General features: G+C 38.5%; 1 protein-coding gene across 7 annotated transcripts in view; it reads left to right on the forward strand.

The window, feature by feature from the left end:
* EYA1 (EYA transcriptional coactivator and phosphatase 1) overlaps positions 1-20,891 on the forward strand; it is a 346,385-nt gene that overhangs the window by 196,152 nt on the left and 129,342 nt on the right. For 6 of the 7 annotated variants that reach the window (XM_012000091.1, XM_012000093.1, XM_012000094.1 and 3 more), the window contains one exon: positions 12,205-12,282. The exons of the other annotated variant lie outside the window; for it this stretch is intronic. In XM_012000091.1, coding sequence (XP_011855481.1) covers positions 12,205-12,282 — 78 coding nt within the window. The remainder of the gene's footprint in view (positions 1-12,204; positions 12,283-20,891) is intronic. 7 annotated transcript variants of the gene reach the window in all.

Below are 20,891 nucleotides of genomic sequence, written 5' to 3' on the forward strand. Positions count from 1 at the left end.
TGTGTGTATATATGTAGTATATCTGTACTGTATATCCACAATTACATTGTGAGTTTGAGAAATATTTATTAAGTGATTCTATCTAGAAATATACCAAACTCCATTCTAGCCAAGGAGAAGTTGGCTATTTAATGTGATTTACCACCATACTTTAAGATAAGGACTATATTCTGCAGAGGAGGAGGACATCTAAACCTCACTGAAGTGATTGTGGATTGTGGGGACGCACACTGGTGATGCTTAACCTGAGTCCTGAAGGAGAGGTAGGAGAATACTGAGTGCCATGCCAGGAAGAAAGAGAGAGCTTGAGCTTTATAGCTGTGACAAAGACATTCCGAATGGCAGAAGAGTGTGTGTGTGTGCACACGTGCGCACGCGTGCATGTGTGTGTGCGTGCGTGTGTGTGTGTGTGTGTGTGTGTGTGTAAGATGAGAAGCATGCACAGAGATGGGGCTTAGATGCCAAAGATGATGATGAAGGGCTCAAGATACGAAGTTCAAGAATTTGGATTCAACTGTACAGGAGCTGTGGGAGCTGAAGGCTTGTGAGTCAGAAAGTGGTATGATTGGGTTTGTGTTTTAGAAATGCACTTAGGTAGTATTTTGAAACTGTATTCAAGAGGTAGTGGGCATTAAGAAGGGACCGTAGGTGAGAAGAAATGAAGGCATTTTATCTGAAATCATGTGCTTATTTATATATTGTTATCTTTTTCTGAACATATCTGATACTTGCCTTAAAGAGAGTAACGTGGAAAATGAGTAATATTAGAAATATAGGAAGAATTGCATGCTTGTGAGAGAAGTTTTGTAGTCAGACTTACCTGAACTAAAAAATCACAATCACAATTCTGCTTTTTATTCACGGCAACTAACATATGCCTGTTGAGGACAGAGCAGGGAGCATAGAAAGAGTACTGAAGGCTGCCTGCGTCTGTTTGAAGCTCTGCCACTTATTAATTACGAAGTGTGATGACGAATACTTACTTAACTGCTCTATGCCTCTGCTTCCTGGTCCATAAAATGAAGGTGATGATACTGCTTGCCTGTAGTGTTGCTACAACTGTTAGATGAGTTGGTAAAGTGCTTAGAACAGAGTCTGGCTCCTAGAAAATGCTCAATGTCCACTGGCTATTATTATCTATTACTTCTGAGCCTCTGCCTTCTTTGCTGTAGAATGGCATTGCCCCTTCATCACAGGTGCATGACAGTTAATCTATCCAAAATACTAAGTGTAGTTACTGGTATCTACTACATGCTCAATACATAGCAGCTATTATTAAATAATGTTATATTTTTAAAAAGAAGCATATCTTCTGGGACTGGCTACTGTAATGTCTCCAGGTGAGGAAATGATATATTCTCCTCCTTTGGGATCCTGCATATCAAGCACGGCCTTTGCAGGTATTTGCAGTACTTGAGGTACTTAGTAATTACTTGTTCAATTAATACTCAATGTGGGTAGGGTTTATGTCTGGGTGCTCCTGTGAGTTGGTGAAGGATGGGAAGAAACATGATCTGAGATGTATATTTAGTAGATTGATTACCTTTTAGGCAAGTAAGCCATTTTCCCACATTGATATGGTTGAGGTTGTGAGTCTGAGCCAGCTCATCTGCTTCCAATCTTCATGCACTGATTTATTTTACCACCCGCTAATTTGCAACATACACTGATACACTTTTATTCAGTGCCCTGGTATTCTTGGACCTTCTTATTGCTGTACCATTCACTGATTGTCCAGATCTATATCAAAGGAATGATTAAGGATGATAAAACCATATTCAGAAAACACTGGGCTTTTTGGCTGATTTACAAAAGATACGGCAATTAAAGAAACATGAAACTGTGTGATCATAGACTATTTAACATCTTTAAGCTGCAGTTTCCTCATCTATGAAATTACACAATAATAATAAGTATCTCATAAAGTTGCCATGAGGAGCAAACAACCTATTGCTTGTAAAGTGCTTAGCAAAATGCATGGCATATAGTAGGTGCTCAATAAATATAAACTACATTTAAAATTATTACTCATCCATTCTAAAAGTCTACCTTAATATTGCCTGTGCCATAAATTGAGAATGTTGTATTGCTGTCTGTATTTTTTATTGGTACAATCTTTTCATACTGTTGTGCCATGCTTCCATTATTATAATAAGCTAAAAATGTTTTGATCTCACTTTGCTTTCTAAATATAATATGTATCTGTTGAAAGTCATTGAATGGCACATTTAAGATTTGAGCGTTTGATGATATAAAAATTTTACTTTAAAAAGTCAAAAATATGAACTGTAGTTAATGATATGAATGCTGAAGTGTTTAGGGGAAGTGTATTATATCTGCAACTTCCTTTAAAATATATTAAAAATAAGATAGTTTTTTGAAGGATAGATATAGAAAAGTAAATATAGTAACATGCTAATTGTAGAGTCCAGGTGATACATCTATAGGTGTTCACTGTGTAATTCTTCCAACTTTCCTGTCTGTATGATAAATTTTCTAGCATAATATTGGAGAAAAATGGAATCTAGTATTTATTTATTTTTTACTGTATACAAATAAACTCTGCCAGATTCTAGAAGAAATATAAAGAGGTGTATGGTACTGCTTTTGTGTGAAAGATGATTTATGCCAATTGGGTCATTTTAGTTATATCCAATTGTACTATTTTGTTTTCTGTTGCTTATAATAGAATACTCGAAACAAGGTAATTTATAAAGAAAAGAAATTTATTTCTTACAGTTATGAAGGCTAAGTCCAAGGTCAAGGGCCTGCGTCTGGTGAGGGCCTTCTTGCTAGTGAGGACTCTCTGTATATAGAGTTCCAAGGTGTCACAGAGTGTCACATGGGGAGGGCACAGAGCATGCTAACATGCTAGCTCAGGTTCCTCTTCCTCTTCTCATAAAGCCACCAGTTTCCCTCTCGTGATAAACCATTAATTCATGAACCCATTAGTCCATGAATGGATTAATACTTTCATGAGGGTGGAGTGCTTGTGATCCAATTACCTTTTAAAGTTCCCACCTTTCAATACTGACACATTGGGGATTAAGTTTCAAAATGAGTTTTGGAGGAAGTAAATATTCAAACCATAGCTCCAACTAAATCAGTTGAAAGAGCAGGGGGGTAAAGCACTTGGGGAATAAAGCACCAGCTCCAAGAGCTGAATTTTCTTCAAGCCCAGCTGCTGAAATGGCCTGCTGTACCCTTCAAACCAGTTTACCTAGTAACTAGTGAAACAACCTGCCATGACTCCAAGACTAATTTTACCTACAGCCACCAGTCACCAGTCAGAGCTTGGCAGCCTCCCAAAGCTTCTCTAGTGCCAATGAGCTTTTCAAAACAAAATGTAACATTTCTCTTTCTAATAAAAACCTCCAACCTTCTCTTTGTTCTTAGGACATACTGAAGACCATTCCGCTCTGTGTATATGTACTGAATTGCAATTCTGTGATTTTCAAACAAACAAAATATTTAATTTAGATATTTGTCTATTTTATGTTGACCATGACACCTGTCTTAAGGAGCTCACAGGCTGGTAAAGGAACATAAGACTTTTTAAACATTTAGCAAAATCTAAAAGGTAATATGCTAAATAAATTATGGAGACTAGGATTTTCAGTCTGTGGCTTACTCTTCCTCAGTAGTTGGAGAACAAGTACCAAAGGTTCGCAAATTCAAAAGGTTTGTCTGTAGGGTGAGGAAATTAACAGGCCACATATATATTTAACTCTTTCACATATGGACATTCTGTTATGTTTATTAAAATACACATTTTTTTTCTCTACAAATTCACAGTAGGTTTTTGTCATACACTTTGGGTTCTGAAATATTTTGGTGTTAGAGGGCTTCATTCTCAAGAAGGTTAGAAGCCGCAGATCCGAACAAAAGTGCTCTCAGAGTACAGAAGAAAGAGCTCTTCAGCTTGCTAAGGTCTGGCCAGGCTTCAAGGAGGAGATGGAATCTGAGCTGAGTATTGGGAAATGGGTAGAACTTGAATAGGTGGAGAAGAGATGGAATGCATTCTAAATGAGGAAACAATACAAACAAAGGTAGGATAGTTTGGGAGACTGTTAGGAGACCAGTTTAGCTGAAGAAGGAATTGATAGTAGATAAGGTTGGAAGGATCAGTTGGAGCCAAACTGTGGAGGACCCTGAATAGTAAGTTAAGGAATTTGGATTTCATCCTGGAGTCGGTAGAGAAGCCACTGAATATTTTGAGCAAGGGGCTGATATGGTGGAAGTGTTTTAGGTGTTAATCTGGCAGCAGTTGCAAGGATAGACTGGATTGGGGGACAGATGAGCATTAGTATAGAGGCTCATGTAATCTTCTCAGATTGTGTGTGTTAGGAAACTGAGCTAGTGTAGAAGAATGAATTGCAAAACAAAAAGGAACATGGAGTTGTAAAAGACATTACAAAGGAGCAGTTATGATTTACCATATATTATTTCTTTTACCAAAAAAAAGTCAATTAATCTAGACCACCTCATAAGTAATTGCACATGCTGCTATTAATATATGCTGTACTTTCCATGAATAGCAAGTTTTGAAATGGACCAATGTTTCTTTTTGGCCGTGTATACCCTTAAATTCAAGTTTAGTCTGGATGTGTTTATTTGGCTTTTGTAAGATTGTACCAGGTGTACCATTGAACAGCTATCGTTTTTTCCTGCCCTCCTTTAAGATAAAGATGGCCTCAACTTTACTCTTTGGAGAGAGAATGATCATATGCTATATAGCCAATGCAAACACAAAAGAATGTCTTGTTTCCTAAATGGGAATTAACTAAAGAAAACACATTTAGTTCATGGATATATGCACTTTTAGGTGAAGCAGAGATAATCAAATGACTACTTGTAATATTGAATTAATCATGCATTTAGAGATGTCAAATGTATAAATTTAGCAATGCTGCTTTTTTCCACTTTCATATTTTATGCAACAATTTTATTCTCTTCACATCTCCCTCGCTGCCCCTTTTTAAATCATTTGACACAGTTTCTAAAAACACATTTCTATTTCTGCCTCATGGTTTGAGAAAGAGACTCATTAAATCTGTGAGCGATACTGTCGTTGAATCTAACCCGTAACAGAACGTTGCATGTTTGTGCTTTTGTGATCCTCTACAGCATAATTGTGTTGCTCTATAAAGGGTTCTTTTGAGGCTTATTTGCAGCAATACCCAACATTTGCTTTTGTGGGTTATGTCCCATGAATTATTACAAATGGATGATAATTTATTTACCTTTCTTTTTACTGATTCAGGTGGGATCCTCTCTAAACCTACAAAAATTTCAGTAATTGATAGTTTATGCTAATGTGTCTTCTCCAAATAGTACCCTTTTCAAAATAACATAACTGACACATGTTCTGTAAATTAGATGCTTTGCAAAACCTGCTTATCAGCAGACTGAGTGATGATTTGGAAGGAATAAACTGTCATCTTGATTTTAGCATAAACAGTGTTTTTATTTGTCCTGTGCAATGTCCCTAGTAGTATGAAGTCACTTGTAAACTGTTTTTTAAGTCAGTTTATCTTTATTCATTCCCTCAGTAAATATTGATTTCCAACTGCAAGCCAAACCTTGGGCTAAGTCCTGTAGAGATACAGTCATGTAAATAAAAAAAATGTGGCCTAGTGTTTTTGGTCTTAGAGGATCTTTTTATGTCATGAAGCAGTTTATCATATATTGAAATGGATAAGACTTTCCAATATGAAATGAGATAGAATAGGACATATATTCTAAAGGAGGCACAAACACAGACATAGTTCAAGGAATGAGAAACCACCCCTGAGTACTAGATCAGAGAAGACTTAAGGAAACAGGTGGGATTTTAGTTGAACCTTGAAGAAACTGTGGGATTGAGTCATGTGTAAAATCCATAGAATATTCAGTGTCAGAGGGAAGGGTACTACAAAGCTGTAGATTTGAGGAAGCATTAAACATCTTAGGAGGCCAGTTGGTTTAAATGATGTCCAGTATATGGATATGTGGTTCTTTATCTGTAAATGGGGATATTAGTGCCACACAGGAAAGTTGGGACAATTAGATGAGATTTTGTATTTTTTCAGTACTCTTGCATTCCTGCAAATTATTCTTTGTTATGCAAATATAAAGTGTATGAAAGAAATGAAATGAAAAATAAAGCAAAGAAAATAAGAAAAGTTCTGTGTCAGCGTATAGGGGGCCTTAAATACATGATTAGAGATTGGGAACTTAATTCAGAAGGAAGTGGAGAACCTGCTGAAGACCCCAGAGCCAGGAGTGACTTATGCACATCTAAATTATGAAAAGATGAATATTTGTTTCCAAAGCAGGGAGAATAGATGCTGAAAGTCCAATTTGCTAACTTTCATAAGAGAAGAGGCAGAAGGTAATTAGGACAGTGGCTGTGAAATTAGAAAGAAGATGCTTGTAAAAGATTAGAGTAGTGGAAATTATAGAGTTTGGCCAGGACAGAAATGATTGTGAGAGAAAATGCGGACAAGAAGGAGGTGAAATTATAGAACCACAGAGTAGACAAAGGAAGAAAACCTAGAGAAAAAGAAATACAGTGGGGAGAGGAGAACTATTGCTATGTTATATTGAACAATCATTTTTTTAAAAAGTGTCAAGGAATAAGGCTTATTCTATACAATTGAGGAAAGTTAGGATTAAGAAGAGTTTGAACTGGGCAGTTGGGAAAGTCTTATTGGTAAAACAGGTTAAACACTGCTCAAGGAAAGAAAACCTTCATTGAAATTAATTATTCATGGAAAACTGGGAAATGTTGCAGGAAAATGAAGGATTTAATGCAGCATCAACATTCTTTAGAAAATAGTTGGTGTGAAAGGGAAATAGTTGGTGGGGAAGGGCTAAAGATTGTGAGGGATGAGGTATGTCTCAGGAGCTTAAGGAACATGGAAAAAACTCAGTGGAAACTGTTTCAGACAGTTGTCAAGAGATGAAAAAGGGGGTCTGGCAAGCAACAGGGTGACTCAAAAGAATAAAGACAGAATACAATTAAGTGGACTGCCAGCATGCTGGCACCTGTTCTGCCATACTCATCCATCTGGAACAGCAGCAGAACAGTGAACAATGAGAGATTGCCCATCCTGAGATTAAAAATTGGCAAAAAAGATGCTAGGAGAAATGAGACCACACATCAACCTTGGATGGGAACTAGACATGACTGGCTCTGGGTTTCAGGCTAGGCAAGGGAGGCTGTGAAGCAGGAGTGGGAGAATAGATAGGGATTTGGAAAGATGGGATACTCTGATGAGGAGTAATAGCAAGTAAGTGAGTGAATGAGGTGAAAGGTGATATTTCATGGAGGTAATGCAATTCCAGGTATGGGTGCAACTGAACATTTTAATAACCAATATGGAATGAAGGTAACTCTTTTTGAAGTAGAAGAGATGAAGGAATCATAAAGAGTGGGAGAGGGATGGTAAACTGAGTTTTTAAAGTCCCTGCATAATATGGTAGGAAACAAAACTAAAAGATTGAGTTTGTGCCAAGCAAAGACAAGCTGTGCTTACTCTAACAGTTTGAGAAAAGTTGTGATATGAGCTTAGGTACTGCTGGGGAGGGCCTGCAGGTCACCCAGGCTGCTGCCTTCCCTGCACATTGCGACATGAATTATTTGTAACACACAGGCTGGCTCCTTAGTCCAGCAGGCGGTACTGTCCTTTGTGGGTGAACTTGGTTTATTAAAACAGCCCACATAATTTATGGTGAAAAATATAACTAATCAAATGGACAGAATATTTGTTTCTTCTGAGTGGTCTGTCATCTTCTGCAGATGCAGAAGTCTTCTGCATGACTGGAACCTTCAAAGTATAACCAGACGTTGCTGGATGAGCATGGAATCATGATATGATGGGTTAGTGGCATGATCTTGATAGCTAATGTCACCAAGCTCCAATGGTCTGATAGATAGATCCACACTGAAATTTATGATGAAGGAAGATGGTTTTCTCATTTTATGGGCCAGCTTCCCCTCAAGAATGCCAGAAAAGATGGCTACATTTTCTTCTGGAATTATTGATCACAATTGCCATGTAAACCATTCTGTTAGCCTGTTTCTTCAGAAAGTATACACTGCCTTTTAATGATCAAAGCATAAGTTTTCTTCATATAATCACAATTTGGTCCTGCCATCTTATTTCCAAGTTACTTTGATTTAATTTTGGCTCTCTTGAAGCGTGGTCTCATGGCTGATTTAGACACATCCCTTCACTTTGGATTCTTCTTTATTTTAAAGAGAAAGCTTAGCTTTAATGTGAAGTTCATGATACATTTGGACCCAGTTATCTGTATCTTAAGAAAAACTTTGATTTGTCATAAAGAGACACTATAGTGGTAGAGTGACTATAAAAGCATAGGCCCTGGGCCTAGCACAGTGTGAAATAATTTAGAAGCATTTATCTTTTTTAATTCTCACCTGAGTATTCACCCACACTTACAGATGAGGAAGCCGAGGCATACAGAAGTTGACTAACTTCCAGATTCATGCTGTTAGATGCAAAGCTAAATTGAAATTCAATTGATAGTTCCAAAGCGGGTGATTTTGACTGTTATGTATAATTCCTGGTATTACTCCCCAGGAGAAAGGACGAAGCCATTCAGCCCAACAGAGAATATTGCTACTGCTACTTTTAATGGTGATGTTGAATATAGTTTTAGCTCCTACTTTATACCAGGTACTTTATGTACATTTTTATGAATTATTATTTCATTCCTGTAATATAGATATAATTTTATATGGAGATAATTAAGATCAAGGAGAGTAAATCACTTTTAGAAAGTCTTATAGCAGGTAACTGGATTCTCTGACTTCAAAACCAAAACTCAAAGGCATTTATGGAGGGAAGATCATTTCATATCTAGACGTAGCAAGTTGCCCAGCATTGCTCAGGCCTAGAGTGCATGGCTGAGTGAAGGAGTTGGAGGAACAGGGAGATTTAAGGGATAAAAAGGAATTTTTGAATATTTTTAAAGGGTGAATATATTTTTGAGGATCAGATGGAAGATTGGGAGCTTAGAATGGTAGAAAAAGAGACTCGTGTGGTGGCAAAAGAAAACAGAAGTTACTATTTTTCTAATAGACTGGAGTCATATAATGAATAGTATGGTGGAGAGAAACTAATCCCAGTTATTTAGAGGTGAACAGATCATTCATAGTTTTTCCTTTTTAGATGGGTGGCTTAGATAGGATAGTTGTTCTTAGATGTTACAGTACCTTAAACCTCTAAGACCAAGAAAACTCAGTGTCTGTTTTTAAATTCAAAGCATTGGAGAGACTCTCTATCACATCATCTACAGCATAGTTATAAATGTGGTAGTGCTAGTGGGAATGGTATGGATAACATTTTGGTGGCCAGAGGTTATTCTTGTCTTTTTAACTCTCTGGTGGGTATATGTTTGGCTACAATAAAGCCAGAAGTAGTTTTTGTGTCTTTGGCTTTCATTCAGAAACTATTTTACATTACAATAAATCACCAGTCTTTAGCATCAGATCCCTGGTGATCAAAGTATTCAATTACAGTATCTGATAAAATCATGAATATCCTGGTGGTTATTTTATGTACATCCTCTTCCTTCAACAGTGAACCTTTTTAAAAAACTGGGTTCATTGGGAAAAGGGAGTCTTTATTCCTTAGTGTATAGATGGGTATGTTTGAACAATGGTGAAAAGCAGTGTTATTGGGGCCTAAAAGAAAAGTATCCTCTTCCTTTCCTTTCTAATCTTTTTGCCTAGTTTTAATGGATTTCAAGTATAATTGAATGTGCCTCTTGGGAGTGAAGGCTACATTCAATTAAGCTAATCATATGGAGAATAGCTGGTGTCGATTTTAGGGGTACCAAAATAGGAGTGGTTTTGGTGTAGTCAAGCTTTCACAAAGTAGTTGCATCTACAGAATCTGTTAAGTCATAGACCTTAGATTTGACAAAGACTTAGAAGTAATCTTGATTGACATCTCACGGAGTGGAACAATTTTTTTCTTCACATCTTTTCCTGACAGCTGGGCATGAAACTTCTATGTGAGAACTTCCAGCAACTTCACTAGGCTGGGAGCCCTAAGACCGTAGGAGGGGAGGGACTTCGCTTTCCACTCTACCCGATGTGGCACTGTGCCCCAGCAGGCTTGTTGTGGAGTAGCTTGTACTATTGGAAAGTCCCACTTATTACCGTTTCTTCAAGCTTTAGTCAAGGGCCTTGGAGTCAAAAACATCCCAAATTAAATGTTATTTCTGCCCCTTACTGTGGGTCTTTGGGTGACTTCCTAACCCCTTTGGTTTTAATGTGTGCATGGGAAACAAGAAGGCAATATTGCCTAGGGAGTTTGTCTATTCTGAGACCTATTTGTAGAGTTGTTTAAAAGGATGAATTATATAATGTCTATAAATAACTAACACATAGTAGGCACTTTACAGGACCTGTTTCCATGACACCTAATTCTAATCTTTTGCTTAGTATGTTGTATTTGATTCTGAGTTCAGAATCTTAGTGGTGATCTGTCTGGCAGAGAGTGAAATAGAACGATTGCTTTATGTGTATGGGGCATTATATGAAGTTTTTTGTTTGTTTGTTTTTGTTTTTTAAGGAGGTAAGGTATGATGTGGACAGCTGAGTAAGAAACTTAGAAACTGTGCGCTAGCAATGGAATACTGCCTTTCCCGAAACGATGGCAGTGTAATGGTGATGAAAAGCCAAATCATTCGGTTGTCTGGTGGCATGGAGAGAGAAGGGAAATACAGGCTTATGTCAGAATTTTTTAGCATCAACAAAGACTTCTAAACCCAAAACAACTGGCAGAAAAGTGAAAACTTCAGTTACAACTTCAGTTACACCATTTTTTGGTCTACATTAAAACTATCCAGCAGAGTGATTTCCATTAGTCTCACTATTGTTTTCTGAAGCTTGTTTAGAAGTCATCTGAATAATTATTTTTTTAAAAAGTGACTATCTGATGCATCTATTTATAATGCTTATTTTTAAACTACTCATTATGCATTAGGAGAATATCTGAAGATCCAGGGGTTGTGTGAATTTGTCTTTTCCCTGGTGGTTGTAACAGATTGGTGATGTTGAGAGAAGGAAAAGCTGCATTTTCTCCATCATCTTTTCCTACTTCAAAATGTATTTGCTTTATAAGAGAGGACTCCCCAGATACTCTCTTGTGGGAGCCTTTGTTTTAGGAAGCATGTAAATGATTTTTAGGTATCCCTTAAAATATTACTGCATTCTTTCTGAAAATCTGTTACTAAGAAAAGAATACCTTCCACAGAGCAGGATAGGCAAATTCTGATGATGACACTTCACCAGCAGTTTCTACGGAAAACAACAATGCTACTTCTTCATTTAAAAAAAAAAAAAAGTGTAAAACTAGAGAGAACAAAAGCAGATGTGCTGAAGTTGTTGGCTTGTCTGTTTGATAGGGGCACAATAAAACTGTCACCATATCAGGGGAGTGGATTGCTTTAGAGAATCTATAGCATAAATCTAAAAGTTATCTCACAGCACAAAGGGACTTGACCGAAGATCGTGTATGTATTTCACAAACTGCTATCAATACTGTTTTGAAATAGAAAACTTTGTTTCTGCTTCATTTAGATTCAGAATGTTTTTGGTACGAAGCATACATAAAATATCGATGAATTGGCAGATATGGCTGGGTGGTAACGATGGTGCATTAAATCGAGCCCTCGGTTTTTTAGCCATGCTGGAGAACCCAGAAGGTGTGTGTGTGTGGTAGGGAGGACCCTGCCCTTGAGCATCAGGAAGGCCTGCTGGTGTCAACACCCACTCACTTCCTACTTCCCCACATCTTTCTGTTCTATCCTTTTGACTCTGACTAAATAACGGATTTTTCCACAACCCCAGGAATGATTTTATATCACATCATGTAGATTTTGAGAGATAATTTATTTATCAATAAGTAATTCAGTAAATATGTAAAGCAATGATGAATTTAATTACTTTTAAAGTGCTGCTTTTAAAGGGTAACTTGTGACGATAGGTTGTTTCCTAAGGGGAAATAAATTAATATATGAATATTTTTTAAAAGGAGTCTATTTATGCTTATGATTTATGTTCAGTTAGGGAAAATGTTTCTTGAAATGATTTTCTTGTCATTACTCTGAATGTTATATCTTCTCTTCCATGTCTTTATGAATAACTATTAATTCAATATCGGTGTATGTTGTTTATTTTTGTAGTTAAAACAGAGCCAATGAGCAGCAGTGAAACAGCTTCAACGACAGCAGACGGGTCTTTAGACAATTTCTCAGGTTCAGGTAAGGAATGAATATCAGATTTTCACATCAACACCAAGCATTATTTTTTCTAGTTTACTCATGTAATATCCCTGTGTATCTATATGTATGCATGTATATGTGTATATGTGTGGGTATATATGTACTTATGTATATATACATATAAAATAACTTTGCTCAGAGTCACATATTATCAATTCTGGTTTCATTCATTATGAAGGAGTGGTTGCTGAAATGTTGGTATTCAATAAATGGGGTAAAAAGAGTTTTGTTCTTCTCCTTTCTTCTAATTATATTTACTATGCTGGTGACTCCTCCCCCATTCTCTCTTAGATGTATTATTTTTTCAGGTCTTCGAATTTGGTTAGGCAAAATTTGGTGTTTTACACTTCTAAGCAGACTTGCTAAGCCATCTTGTGAAGTAACTGTCATATCAACTATAGATCTAAATTAAATAGACCCTGTAAAGCAACATTAAGTTCTTCAGTTAGTTTTTAATATCCTTCACATTAATAAAACCTGCCTCCAATAAACAAAATATCCAAGTTTCACAAGTGTCATAATGAAATGACTGACAAGAAAGTGACTGTGATCATAAGGTGGTTGTGAGAATGTGATTATATATTTGCCAAGTCACCCAGCCCAGCTTGGAGTATTTCATTTAAAAATTATTTATATCGGAGATAATTCTTAGAATTTTGACTTTTTTTATATTGCCTGCTATAATTTTAGCACCTCTCTATTGGAAATGCTACAATTTCATAAAGTTGTGATTGATTTAATCAAGCTCTCTGGATCATTTGTTTAATACATACCACAACAAAAAGAAATTGTAAATACAAAATGAAATGCAAACACACAACTTCGATACTAATGATACCAGGTAAAAGCAATAAAAAATAACAAAGGGTGCAATATCCATTTGGTCTTTCCTAAAACATTTATTAGGATTTGACTTTTGCCCGGCTATGTGGTTGGTACCATGCTAACTTCATAGGTGTATGAAAATGGTCCTGGTGCAGGGCTTAGTGGGATGAGCAAACGAACAGACCATCACAGTACAGTTTGATAATGCAGAGGGAAGCTCAGAGAGCCCAAAGAACACCCAGGAAGGGACCTAGTGGAGACCAGCTTGGGGTGGGGTGATCAGGGAAGGTGTCTTGGAGTAGGTACTCAGTCTTAAGAAATGAGTAGGAGAAAAGCACTGGGAGGGAGAAGCTGGACAAATGGACAGTCCACGAAAGGAGACAGCAGCGCAGAGGGTGTGGATCTTTGGGGAACTGTTAATGGTTCAGGGTTCCTGGTGTATGTACAGTGTGAGAGCAAGGGCATGTTGCAGAGGGAGACAGGGGCTATAGTCTAAAGAGACTTGTGTGAACTTCATGGAATTTGTGTTTTCTCCTGTGTGCAATGGGAAGCATCAAAGGAAGGGGGTTGCATGATCATATTCATAGCAGAATTATGGCCACCATGGCAGGATGAATTGGAGGCAGGTGAGCTGAAGTGGAGAAATCAGTTAGAGATTTTTTTGTATTAATTTGAGCAAGAAATATTGAAGACCTTAAATAAAGCACTGGCAATGGGTATGGGAAGGTGATGGATTTGGTGCATTTCATTTATGAAGCAGAATTTATAGTGGTCAGTGACCATGGGTATAGGGGTAAGTGAGGCAGAGAAAGAAGTTAAGAGCCAGGAAATGCAAGAGGAGCATGGTTGACAAAAGAAGACAGGAAACTTAGTTTTGGGCATGTTGACTATGAGGCAACATCTACCTACAGATGCCAAGTATATTAGGGTTTGGAGCTCAGGGGAGATTTGGCGTGGGAAATTTGAAAGTGTACAGGGAGTTAAAACTAGTGGGGTAAACAAGGTTGAAGACAGAACTCATGGAAAGCTAATATATATGACAGGGGCAGAAAATCAAATGAAAATAGGTAATTCGGAATAAAGCAACAGTTTTGGCCAGGCATGGTGGTTCACACGTGTAATCCTAGCACTTTGGGATGCAGAGGCAGGAGAATCATTTGAGCCCAGGAGTTGGAGGCCAGCCTGGACAACATAAGGAGACCTATCTCTACAAAAATAATTTTTTAAAAATTATCTGGGCATGGTGGCATGTGCCTGTGGTCCTAGCTACTAAGGAGGCTGAGACTGGAAGATCACTTGAGCCCAGGAGTTCAAGGTTACAGTGAGCTATGACTGCACCACTGCACTTCAGCCTGGGCGGCAGAGTGAGACTTTGTCTTAAAACAAAAACAAACAAACAAACAAACAAAAAGCAAGAGTGTTGAACTGGAAGCAAACACAGGTAAGAATTTTAAGGAAGCACTGTCAACAATGTGGATTTGTACACAGCTCTTGAAAATTATTTGTAAAACATGTCTTGAGAAAATGTTAACTATATTAACAGAAAAAGCAAGTTATGAAAGAGTCATATTTTCAGTATAATCACAGTTTTGCTTTCTTAAAAAGGCATCTGTGTGTACATATGTGGTTCTGTGTATATAGGTCTAAAAATTGATAGTGGTTCTCTCTGGATGGTGGAATATAATTTGAATGTTATTCCTTCTGCTTTTGTCTTAGTTTCAAAATTTTTACATTATATATGTATATATAAAGCATTTATACTTTTAAAAAGTAATACTTTTAAAGTCCAAGTTAAAAATCATGTGCTACAAAGATATATTTTTTTGAAAATATCTATGGAAAATAGTATTGCATCACTATCACTGTTTTTTTCTGATTTTGATAACTGTATTGTGGTAAAAGAACTCTGTTTTTAAGAAATACACATAGAAAAAAATATATATGTGTATATATTTGTGTGTGTCTATATATATATTTTTTATTTGTTTGTTTGTTTGTTTATTTTGTTTTGTTTTGAGACAGTCTTGCTCTGTTGCCCAGGCTGGAGTACAGTGGTGCGATCTTGGTTCACTGCAACCTCTGCCTCCTGGATTCAAGTGATTCTCCTGCTTCAGCCTCCCAAGTAGCTGGGACTACAGGTGCACGCCACCATGCCCAGCTAATTTTTGAATTTTTAGTAGAGACGGGGTTTCACCATGTTGGCCAGGATGCTCTCAATCTCTTGACCTCGTGATCCACTTGCTTTGGCCTCCCAAAGTGCTAGGATTACAGGTGTGAGCCACCGTACCCAGCCAGAAATATTTATAAGTAAAAAGATATTATACACAAAACTCCAACAGAATGTGAGACATATATGCGTATGCATTTTCAGACACACAGAAGAAATCAAGGATAAAACTAATAACATGTTGGGGAATTTGGATGAAAGATATCTGGGACGTTTTGTGCTGTTCTTGAAACTTTTCTGCAAGTTTCAAATTGTGTCAAAATTTAAAATTAAAAAATTACAAGCATCAATGGGTTAGCCTGTAGCAGTTTCAGTAGATGGGTGAACTTTACTTATCCTTGTCCCTGTTGGACCACATGACCAACTTCTGTGTCTCCAGCATAGCCCTTCACAGATAGTATGTGCTCCTAAAGTTTATTGAATGAATGGATGATTTCATGAATAATGTGGGGGAGTGAAGATGAGGAAAAGAAAAATGTCTTTCAAGTACATAGTGCTAAAAATAAGGGAAGGAAAGGAAATTCATTAGAGAGAAGGATGGCATTTAGGAGGTCAGGGTGGTTTCATACTGCTGACACAAACTCAACAGAGGCAGAGATTAGAGGTACGGGCGAGTAGGGGGATAATTGATAGAGGGAAGCCCCTGATGGGACAGCAATAGCACAAATCCAAAACAGAAGTGGATCAGGCTAGAAAAAGAATAATTTGTCCCCTGAAACATTGGGGAAGATGCAATATGAAGCGGTGCAGATGAATTGGAAGTGGACAAGGTGGCAGTACATTGAGGGAGTTCCTATACAATTCTGTTCAGACCCTTCAACGGCTCCCATTCATCTCTATGGGTAAAAACCAAATCCTTAAAAAGCCCACAAGCCCTGTCATCGTCTGCCTCAGAGACTGTCTGACCTTGTTGCCTGCCCCCCTTGCTTACTGCTCTTCCTCCCACGTGGTAGACGTGCTCCCCACATAGTGCCTTTTTCGCTGGCAGTTCCTTCCCTGCATACCTGCCTTTATCTCCCTGACTTCAAGTCTGTGCTCAAATCTCGCCTTCTCATCGAGGCCCACCGTGACCACCCGACTCAGTGCAGCTCTCCTGTTCTACTTCTGTTCTACCAGGCCAGGTTCCTCCCTACTCTTTCCTGCCAATAATTATGAGCCTTTTGCAAATGCTGTCATTCTCTTGTGCATTATGTTTAGTGTTGGACTCTTACCCTACCAAAACGTAAGCTTGTATTGGCGAGGATTCTGTCTTGTTTGGTTCACTTCTGTATCCCTGACACCTAAAACAGTACCTGCCACATATTAGGCACTCACATATTTGCCTAATATTTGCCATGTATTTGAATTAAAGAAAACATGAATGAACAAATGATGGCTTCTACTTTTTCCTCTGAAGTGACTCAGAATGAGAGTAGTGATAGGCATATGAGCTTGAAGAGTTGAAGAAGACTGAAATTGACTTAGTAGATGCTGGGGAAGTCTGAAGCTGCCTAGAAAGAGAAGGGGATGGACAGTAGAGCTGAAGGTTCAACAAGGCTGGAGCTAATGAACATGGGCCTGTATGATGGAGTGATTTTTCTCTATAAGGGCTTAGCAGACCACGTAAAAAGACACTGGGCTTGATCCAGGGTCAAGGGTTTGCTAGGTAGAGCATGGTAGAATATGAACTTAAGAAAATTGAGAGTATCAATAAAGGAATGGTTTAAAATAATTTTTCATGTATTCAAGACATGTAGAAAGAAGGAGAGGCAGGGGCTAATACCTTGAGAAAAGATAGGGATGTCAAGTGTTCTTCATCTCTTGATGAGGTTGGATAACACATGAAATGAGAACAAAGGAAGGAAAATTCCAGACAGAAATGATGTTCCTTACTTAAACTCAATGAGGCCTTCACCACATGCCTCTGTTGTTAGTTTCTCAGCCTTCATCACTACTTTTAGGATTAATTCTTGGTTTCTGTCTTCCTGCCAAACTATAGCCCTATGAGAACAGATATTTTGTATTATTCAGTTACAGTCCTGGTGGCCTTCATGGTATCGAGCATATAGGAGATGCTCAGTAAATGTTTGCTAAGGAAATGAATGAATTGATCAATGTGATTATGGCTTGAGACCATGGAGTGGGGAAAAGGGGCCAGGATGTGGTCTTGAGCTTGATGACTGAAGGACAGGGTTGAGGCCTAGACAGACTGAGAAAAGCGGTGGATATATAACCCAGGGTGATATTGGGGCTTATAGGGAGACATCACCAAATCCTAAAGTTTTTGATAAATGTGCAGTGTCCAGGATGTGGGTCATTCATGGAAATGTTGAAGATCTGTCATCAACCCCAGAGAAAGAAAGATTTTGTGGGAGAGTAGAAAGCCAATGGTTTGGAAGAAACAACAATGAAAATATGTTTTCAGGTCTTTGTGACATCTGGAATCTGAGAAGCAGCCTCAACTTGCAAGCCTCAACTTGCAAAAGATACACAGGAGAAGCAAGGGCCGAGAGGTTGAAGCTGTAAAGGATCTTGTTTTCCATAGTTTGATTCTCTGTGTTGAATGCAGAGGAAAGAATCAGGAGAGCTGAAGGGGTTGAGTGAAGGCATAGGAAGCACAGAGCACCCTGGAATCGATATTCTCTTATTTTTACATTTTCTTTTCTCTCTCTTTTATAAATGATAAAAGAGACAAAAAATCAACATACTGGAATGGCTATGAACAGGGCTTAGGGTTTGTAAAATAAAGAAGTTTCTAAGTCTTTAACTCCAAGCTGTCCTTTACCTCTGTGGCCACCACTCCTACTTTCTTCTCCACAATGGCTTAAAAATTCACATGAACCTGGCCGGGCACAGTGGCTCACGCCTGTAATCCCAGTACTTTGGGAGGCCGAGGCGGGTGGATCACGGGGTCAGGAGGTCAAGACCATCCTAGCTAACACGGTGAAACCCCGTCTCTACTAAAAATACAAAAAATTAGCTGGGCGTGGTGGCGGGCACCTGTAATCCCAGCTACTCGGGAGGCTGAGGCAGGAGAATCGCTTGAACCCAGGAGGTGGAGGTTGCAGTGAGCTGAGATGCGCCACTGCACTCCAGCCTGGGCGACAGGGTGAGACTCTGTCTCAAAGAAAAAAAAAAAAAAAAAAAGAGTTAAAGGTTCCCACCCTAACTATTATTCGTGTCATAACAAAATAGACGGTGAGGATAAAGAAGAAATGGAGCCACTCTGATGTTGGTGATTGCTATCTCCACCTCTCTTTCAAGGAGCCCTAGCACCTGCAAGCCTTGAGGACATAGTGACTCACTCTTCCAGGGAAGCCCTCAGGGATCTTGGTGTAGGGAGAATGAAAGAAAGGGGAGGCTGGTTTTCCAAGGCGTGTGGCTGAACTGAAAATTGCAGCATTGTTTATGATGGTTTCAAAATATTGTAAAGTGATGCCCATTTACTCTTTATCAATGAAAAACAATATTTTAATGATTTCAATTTTAAGAACAAGAGGGATTGCAAATGAAGTGTTTTTAATATCTTTGCTGCCTCTGCCATTTCTACAAAGCCTACATTTGTTAAGTTATTAAGTAAAATGCTAGTTGACGTCTGGTGATATTTGAAAATTGAAAATAGAAGCAGGAATGCTTCTGGAGGAGAAAAAATATTGTGTAACAAATATGGTTTCTTTATTTAATTGTTCATAAAAGGTCTGATTCATTCATTCAACAATTATTTATTGAGCACCTGCTATATGCCAAGCAATGTTCTAGGCAGTGGGAATATAGCAGTGAAATGGTACACAGGGTCTCTGCCCTCATGGAGCTTTCATTCTTTGGGAGAGACAGATAATACATGGGTAAGTGTTAAGTGCTGGTATACATAAACAGGCAACTAAAAGTACTAAGAAGAAAACAAAAGCTGATCAAAGAATTTAGTAAAAGAATGGATGGGAGTCTCTTTTGGAGGAGAGGGCATCTGAGCAGAGATCTTGGTGAAGGACAGGAATAAGTTTGGGTTCACTGAAATGTGATAGGAGGATAATGGAGGGCTTGGAGTTGAGGGTCAGGGAGGTTTGTGGCATGACTTAATTTATGTTTTTAAGAGGTCACTGTTTGATGCATGGAAGGTGCTTTATGGGGAGAAGGGTGAGGTGAGGGCACGAGAAAGGAGGGAGACCAACGTTTTCCTCGCTCAGAAGAAAGATGACTGTGTTAGTTCATGTCTTCCTAGAAGAGCCACCAAGGCAGGATTAACTGTACCAGGATTTTGTTAAGGAAAAGGAGAGAGGGAAGGAAGGAAGGTTAAGTTAGTTGGGAGTGCAGTCTAAGAACATTTCAGCAAGGCCATCAGAGGAGCCCCAGGTCTCCCAGGAATAGGCAGGCCTACCTTAGTATTCCTGGTGCATTGTCACTGGTTGGGTTAAGCCCTTTGAAAGTGTCCCCTCACCCCTGCCCTGCATGGCATGGATGCATTGCAGGGCTTAACAGCTAGGCCCTTGTTCAGCTTCATCCCCTGCAGCAGAAGAACGAGGAGGTACATCTTCTATTTGCCACAACGTTGGTGACTGGAACAGAGTGATAGATGAGAAGTGAGAAGCTGTGAGGTTTGGGGTATATTTTGATGAGAAAGCAGACTGGACCTATGATCAAAGGGTAGGTGGGGTGTGAGGAAAAGAGAAGAGTCAAAACTTTACTTCTAAGCTTTTGACCTGATTGTCCGGCTGAATAGTGTTGACATGAAGGAGCCTGGGGGAGGAATGAGCTGAGGACCTGCCAATTTCAAGAGTTGTTGCTCCTCCCAGAGGTCCCAAGATTGTGATTATTATTCACTTTTGATTCCCCTCTCCCTTCCTACAAAAAGATTGGAGGAGCTTCTTTTTGTGTTGGACATAGAATGGAATAATTGAAACAGATAAAGAGATATTGGTTGTCCGTATATTCCCAAGGCTCTGTGGCAGGTGTAATTTGGAGTTTTCTAAGGGTAAAATGACTGTTTAATTTACCTTGATAGATGATCTGGGGTCATTCCCTTTGTTTTAGGTTGTTTTTGTCCTATGAAATTAAAATTAGTCTGAATTCCTGGGTTACTGTTTGGAAAGTTTAAAGTGTTTCATGCCATTACTGAAAAGGTACTTGAGGTATAAGATGGCAGATTTTTGAATACAGGCCACACAGAGATTGTGGAAGCCATACAGGGGTTTGAATTTAAAGAAAACCCAAGAAATACCATTTGACCCAGCCATCCCATTACTGGGTATATAACCAAAGGATTATAAATCATGCTGCTGTAAAGACACATGCACATGTATGTTTATTGCGACACTATTCACAATAGCAAAGACTTGGAACCAACCCAAATGTCCATCAATGATAGACTGGATTAAGAAAATGTGGCACGTATGCACCATGGAATACTATGCAACCATAAAAATGGATGAGTTCATATCCTTCATAGGGACATGGATGAAGCTGGAAACCATCATTCTGAGCAAACTATCGCAAGGACAAAAAACCAAACACCGTATGTTCTCACTCATAGGTGGGAATTGAACAATGAGAACATCTGGAC

This window comes from Mandrillus leucophaeus, unplaced genomic scaffold (genome assembly GCF_000951045.1).
Source record: "Mandrillus leucophaeus isolate KB7577 unplaced genomic scaffold, Mleu.le_1.0 Scaffold616, whole genome shotgun sequence".
Taxonomy (NCBI): domain Eukaryota; kingdom Metazoa; phylum Chordata; class Mammalia; order Primates; family Cercopithecidae; genus Mandrillus; species Mandrillus leucophaeus.